General features: G+C 51.4%; 1 protein-coding gene across 1 annotated transcript; it reads right to left on the minus strand.

Annotated features, from left to right (window-relative positions):
• Tnni1 (troponin I1, slow skeletal type) lies at window positions 1-6,603 on the minus strand. Its single transcript, XM_048430885.3, has 6 exons — window positions 6,318-6,603; window positions 5,431-5,562; window positions 3,418-3,507; window positions 2,175-2,351; window positions 1,289-1,398; window positions 1-391 (listed from the first exon to the last, which is right to left on the minus strand). Exons 1-5 carry the CDS (start codon window positions 6,495-6,497, stop codon window positions 1,291-1,293), a joined length of 687 nt encoding a protein of 228 aa, XP_048286842.1. The 5' UTR covers window positions 6,498-6,603; the 3' UTR covers window positions 1-391; window positions 1,289-1,290.

Here is a 6,603-nt window from a genome sequence, read left to right on the forward strand (position 1 = left end):
TATGGAAACCAGCAGGAACCTGGATTTTTAATGAGGAGTTGTGATGTCTGTAGACATGGCAGGTAGCAACAGAGATGGGGGGTAGCAAGATGGGACTGTAAGGAAGGCGTGCTCTCTGCCTCCCTCTCCAGCCTATGGCCCCTCGGCGTGGTTGGATAACCCCAGTGTGCCTCATGGGTTACTGGAAGCCCATGCTGATGACTTGAGGTCTCAGACACTTGCGTCTCTCTTCTCCTTTGGGTGCCACTTCATCCTAGCTCCAAAGGTGACCACGTAGGCTGGAGGGAGGAAGGACATAGCAGGGATGCCCCAGGCATTGGCAGAAAGATAGGTGAGTGGGGCTGGAGGAAGGCGCCCAAAGCATGACCCCGGAGTCATTCAGCAAGCCAACCTGCAAGGACAGAGAGGAGATGCTGAAACAGATCCTATTGATGAGTGCCATTTAGGCACTGACTGACACATAGCGCGTATGGTCCCCACCATCCCTGGGGCTTCTCCCTTGCGACACCCTTGGGACTCCTCAGCTGCTCTGCCCAGAACCTGAGCTCCCTCTCTCTCCACACTTCCAGAGCTCCTTGGCTGGAGCCTGTCCTCTCATCTTCCATGACTGGGTTCCTCCCACTGCTGCTGACCTTTGCACCCTCAGCCCTTCCCCTTCCTTTGTGAACCCTCCCCTATCCCTAGCTGAGATGTGTTCTAGGGAGAGAGCCTTGTCTGCTCTGTGCTGCTGTAAACCTGCCCGCTGCGCCTTCTTTCCATGCTCCCACAGCAGGGCTTAAATGCCCAATTCCACCTCTTTGTCAATCCCTCCCGACCTTGGGGGGCACTAGTGTCTCTGAACTGGTGTCCCCCTGGAGCACTGACTAGGGTGCTTCTTTTGAGGATATACAAGTAAAATATATCACCAAGGACAGTGGAAGATGGGAGACTCTTGAAGAATTAAAGCTGGAAGGACCTTGGGGAACATCTAACCTTAGACTCTCAGACACTGCCTCAGGATCTCCTAGGGTCCCCCAGCCAGTTCCCAATCCAACCATTTGCAGCTAGGAACACATGGAAGCTGCCAGGCCCAGGACCACCAATCTGGTACAAGCCCCAGTTTGCAGATGAGAGGCCCTGACAGAGGCGTGCCATGCCCAGAGTCTGACGGCACTAGAGTGGGCGCCTGCGCCCGAGAGAGCTGACTCCAAAGAGTTCTCCTGCACGCCGCATTAGCCTCCCATCCCTTATGTATCCCGAGTGCCCTGGAGACTCTGAGGGACCCCAGGATGAGCCCCACCCTAAGCACCTCTACTGTGAAGTCGGGGACTTGGCAGCATCAAACATCTTCTTGCGGCCTTCCATGCCAGACATGGCCTCCACATTCTTCCTCCAGTCTCCTACCTCCACTGGCCGCTCCTGTGGGTAACCCACGACCATGTTAGAAACTCACCAGGCTGCAGGGGCTACAAAGGCCCCCTGAGCTCAACAGACATTAGATGGAAGAGAATCCACCTCCTCAAAGAAACCCCGATGCTCCTGCCCAGCGTGTGATGAAAGATGCCTGGGCCAGACAGGGGCACAGGTTATGCTGAGGCTCCACAGAAAATATGAGGCTGTGTGGATGGGGGGTACTAGGGGACTGTGATGGGGCCACAGAGCTGGTTTCCAGTGTACCACAGGCCAGCCTCACCTCCAAGCCCTGTAACAGCCTCCCGTGGGACACACCACAACTCAGGGTCACCTCCTCCATTTGACTTGTTTCTGTTTTGTCAGCATGCGGCCTAGCCTGTTTATCCATTAGGCTTCCTGGGCGGGAGATCACTCTCTCACACTTACTTCTCACAGTGCCTGTCAGCTCTGGGCATACACTGTGAGGCCAGCAAACTTGATGCTGCTGTTTGCTAAGCAAGTAATCGAACCCAGTTCTCCAATTTCTCCACACTCATATTGCCACAGCCACAAAGAGAAGTCGTGGCGACGGGGCATTAGTCGTCCCTGAATTGACACAGAATTCCTCAGTCAGCCCAGTCTTCCCCTCAGATAGGAAGCGGCCCGTCTCCCCTCTTCTGACGGGACCTCATAGGGGGTTCTAGAATATTCTAGATCACAGACTGACTAGAGCACCTCTGTGAGAAGCGACAGGTAAAGGCTAGTCGGCGGCAGGAGGAAGAGTCTGAGGAGAGTGGCCGTACCTTCTCTGTGTCGTCTTTCTTCACAGACTTGAGGTTGGCCCGCAGGTCCATGGATACCTTGTGTTTCGAGCCCAGTAAGGCTCGGAGCATGGCGTCGGCTGAGACACGGACCCGGCGCAGGGGTGGACGTTTGAACTTCCCACGGAGGTCCAGGACCTTCAGCTTCAGGTCCTTAATCTGTCGGAGGAAAAGAGTCAGGCTCTATGGAGGGGACACTAGACCCGGACCTCTCTTCCCAGGGATCCAACTGCTAAGTTTCCAGCTAGACCCATGCCCCAAGTTTCCCAGGCTCCATGCTAGACTCTCCGAGGTGCTCAGAACCACCTACTCTTTTCCAAACAGTCACCGTGAACTTGCACAGATTTAAGCCGAGTAGTTAACCTCACCCCTTCCCTGTCACCAAGCCTCAAATAAACAAAAAGTCACTAAGCCATCATTCACATTCGGAAGCCTTGTGTGGAGTGTGGACTGCTTTCCTCTGTCCCTCCATCTTTAGCCTGGCTGCTCAATCCCTGCCCAGGGGGCCTGCAGAGCAGCTGAGCCTAGACTGACCCAGCAGGTAGAAAAGTCCTAAATCCTACACCCTGGGAATCCCAGGGTGTGGTCTATGAGGGAGTTCTCTGGAGTTTAATGACGTCACACATCACCCTCCCGGCAAGAGGAAGTGGGTAGGGAAGTGCCTGCTCTCCTTAGGAGAAGGCTCCGAAGCAGCCCACCTGCACCGGAAGTCCCGCCTTTCCCCATTCTTTTCTGCTGGCTGACCCTAATGCTCTCACGCCCCGCCCCACGCTGACGGAGCACTGAGTACGGAAGTGGGGAGAACCAGAGAGCAGCGTGCATACTAGGACCCTTGTTCAGTGACTTGATCCAGGCAAGTTCTTAGCCTTTGTGAGTCTCGGAGTCCTCATTAGTCAGGCTTAGGTAATAGTCCCCGTGTCACCCACAGGCATATAGGGAGGATCAAAGGATGCACCACACATGAAAGCCCTTCAGGAAGGTAAGATGTCATTAACAGACATCTGATTACTTGTGTGGGAGAACGAAGGCAGCAACTTCTGAAGAACTCACGTGGCAGGTGGGGGAGGAAGTTTGCTCACGTGTGACCATCCTTCCCGCCCATTGCCCATATCCGGCCTACGGGGCTAGGGTGAAAAGCTCAATCTTCATGCTGACAGGCTGGGCCACACAATGTCCAGCCCGCCCAGCACTGGCCCAGCCTCCTACCACCCTCCCTGGGGCTTACCTCCCTCGTGTTGTGGAGGCATTTGGCCTCGATATCGTATCGCTCCTCATCCACCACCTCCACCTTGGCATGTAGCTCTCGGCACAAGTCCTGAGGGAACAGAACGAAGTCATGAGAGTGAAGGAGAGGGGAAAGGGGCACCAGCTCCAGCATCCCTTTTCTGTCTCCACATTGAACATGCTCGGCCCTGTGGCCAATTGCTTTGTCAGAACTGTGATCCCAACAGGGGCTGCTGGAGGCTCCATCATGGCAACGCCTCAGAGGGGAAGCCTTTGCTCTCCCTCTGCTCGCTGTGGGCTTTCTTTTTCCAGCTTTTTGTAAATGTTAACTTATTTTTTACTTTTTTTTTTTTTTTTTTTTTTTTTAGGTTATGTCAGTACGTAGTCCAGCTGGCCTGAAAGCATTGTCATTGAGGGTACCTAGGCACGGATTCACAATCCCCACATACATGGATTCACAGACACTGTGGGAGGACACACAAGACCCACACATGCTCAACCCCAGCACTGAGAAGGGAAAGTAGACACAGAGCCCTGCCCCTGACCAAGAAGCTGTCTGTGATGGATGGCTACTGTGAGGATGAGGGGAATCTGCTTTCTGCAGTGGAGTGTCCCTGGTGCATGAAGTCCCAGGCCCAGGGAAGGTGGCCAGCATAACACGGACTCCATGTTCTCTCTCTCTCTCTCTCTCTCTCTCTCTCTCTCTCTCTCTCTCTCTCTCTCTCTGACAGGATCTCACTATGCAGCTCTGTCCTGGCCCACTCTGTAGACCTTGAACTCACAGAGATCTACCTGCCTTTGAGTGCTGGGATTAAAAATGAGCACCACCACTCTCCTGACTCTATCTCTCTCTCCCTTCCTTCCCTCATTCCTCCCTTCCTTCCTTCTTTCCTCTTTGTTTTGACTTTCATTTTTTGGTTTTTGTTGTTTTATTTTTTTTAGAGAAAAATAACATAAAGTTGAGTGGCCCAGGAGGTAAGAATCTTGGAAGAGCTGGGGGAAATATGATCACAATGTATTGCATAGAAAAGTTTAAAAAAAACTTTAAGCCGGGTGGTGGTGGCACATGCCTTTAATCCCAGCACTCAGGAGGCAGAGGCAGGTGGATCTCTGTGAGTTCAAGGCCAGCCTGGTCTACAGAGGTAGTTCCAGGACAGGTTCCAAAGCTACAGAGAAACCCTGTCTCGAAAAAGAAAAGAAAAGTTTTAATAAAAAAAGTTTTTAGTTCACAATCCTCCAGCCTCTATCTCCTGAGCACTGAGACTACAAACACATGCCTCTATACAAAACTCATAGTTGTTTTCTTAAGAAATAGTGTTATGGGGGGCTGGAGAGATGGCTAAGTGGTTAAGAGCATTGCCTGCTCTTCCAAAGGTTCTGAGTTCAATTCCCGGCAACAAAATGGTGGCTCACAACCATCTGTAATGGGGTCTGGTTCCCTCTTCTGGCCTGCAGGCATACACACAGACAGAATACTGTATACATAATAAATAAATAAATATTTTTAAAAAAGAAATAGTGTTATCATAAAAGGAACATAAGTTAATAGTAGAAAATTAATAGTAGAAAAACCATATGTTAAACATATGTATTAAACTATATGTTAAACTAAGTTAATAGTAGAAAACTGTATGTTAAACAAAAATAATAGAATTAAAATAGCCACTTCCATAAGAGACATGTAGAAATATTGGCATCTAGTCTCTTCTCTTCAGTCATTGGCATTAAAGCGATTGCTGATCCAAAACAATAAAGCCTCGTCTCTAAAAGGAGGGCAGATCTCTGAAGGAATGGGCCTTTCTAAATCCTGCCCATCTCGCAGGCCATGCCACTGCACTAGCTGATGGGAAGCCAGTCCCTGGTTCTGCCCGACTAAGTCCATTCTCCCCTCTGGGACTCCCCTCTCAACAAGTGTTGTGGGACTGGGCGCTGGAGTCTGGAGGGCACTTGTAAGTTATAGAGCTGTGTTAGTTCAAGACCCACAGAGGGTCCCTTTCCAGCCTTCCAGGCTTACCTGCAGGGCACTGAGGGACAGGCCTCTGGTCTGCAGTGTGGGGATGCGCTCCGCAAGGTACCGCACCTTCTCAGCCTCTCGCTCCTCATGTTCCTGCTCCCAGCACTCCTTGGCCTTGGCCAGCATCAGGCTCTGCAAAGGACAAAGTTACTGATCCAAGGCTGGTTCCTCATATTCCCTACCCAGCACCACCGAGTGAGGGGAAAGAGCCTCCAGACTTGGCAGTGTGTGCAGTAGGCCTTGTGTAAGTCGCACAGAGTGGCTACGTGGCATACCCAGTCTCCCTCTTCCGTCTTTGTTATCCCTTCTGTCCCACAGTGCTCCAAAGGGAGAAACAGACCAAATGAACCATGTCCCTTCCTCTCCCTCCAAGGAACCTCTCCCCAGGCTCTTTTCTGCTGCCTCTTAGGCACCCAGGAGAGGCCATAGATGCAAGTCACTGGTCACCAGTCAGCTCTGGCAATACACAAGCTTCTTCTTTTTTAAATTTTAAAAAAGGAACCCCTCCCCAGGCTCTTTTCTGCTGCCTCTTAGGCACCCAGGAGAGGCCATAGATGCAAGTCAGCTCTGGCAATACACAGGCTTCTTCTTCTTTTTTAAATTTTTATTTAACTTTATTTCATGCGTATTAGTATAACGATGCCAGATTCTCTGGAATTGGAGTTACAGACAGCTGTTTAGCTGCCTTGTGGATGCTGGGAATTGAACCTGGGTCCTCTGGAAGAACAGTCAGTGCTCTTAACCACTGAGCCATCTCACCAGCCCATGGACAGGCTTCTTCCCTTACCCTTACTTGGTCACCCTCCTTCCCCTTCCTTCACCCCCCCCCCTTGCACCCCTTTGACTCTGTATGGCTGCCCCTCCATCTCCCATGGAACCAGCCTCACCTTCAGCATGAGTTTTCGGGAGGCAGTGATCTTGGATTTCCTCTGAGGAGGAGAAGGAGAGACCAGTGATAAGGTAAAGGCGATATAACTGGAATTCTGGTACAGGCAAACACAGCACCAGCTGCAGTTCTTCATCATTACCCAGAATCCTCTGCTTGCTTTAGGGCTTTTCAAGCTCATCTTTGGGACTGAACCAGTCAAGTTCAGAGAGTGATATAGTCAACTACGTTGAAGCCCTGCCTTCCAGTCCTCCCGCTGCTGGCAGGATTCTGCAGCTATGCCTCCT

This window comes from Myodes glareolus, chromosome 5 (assembly GCF_982192425.1).
Source record: "Myodes glareolus chromosome 5, mMyoGla1.1, whole genome shotgun sequence".
Taxonomy (NCBI): Eukaryota; Metazoa; Chordata; class Mammalia; order Rodentia; family Cricetidae; genus Myodes; species Myodes glareolus.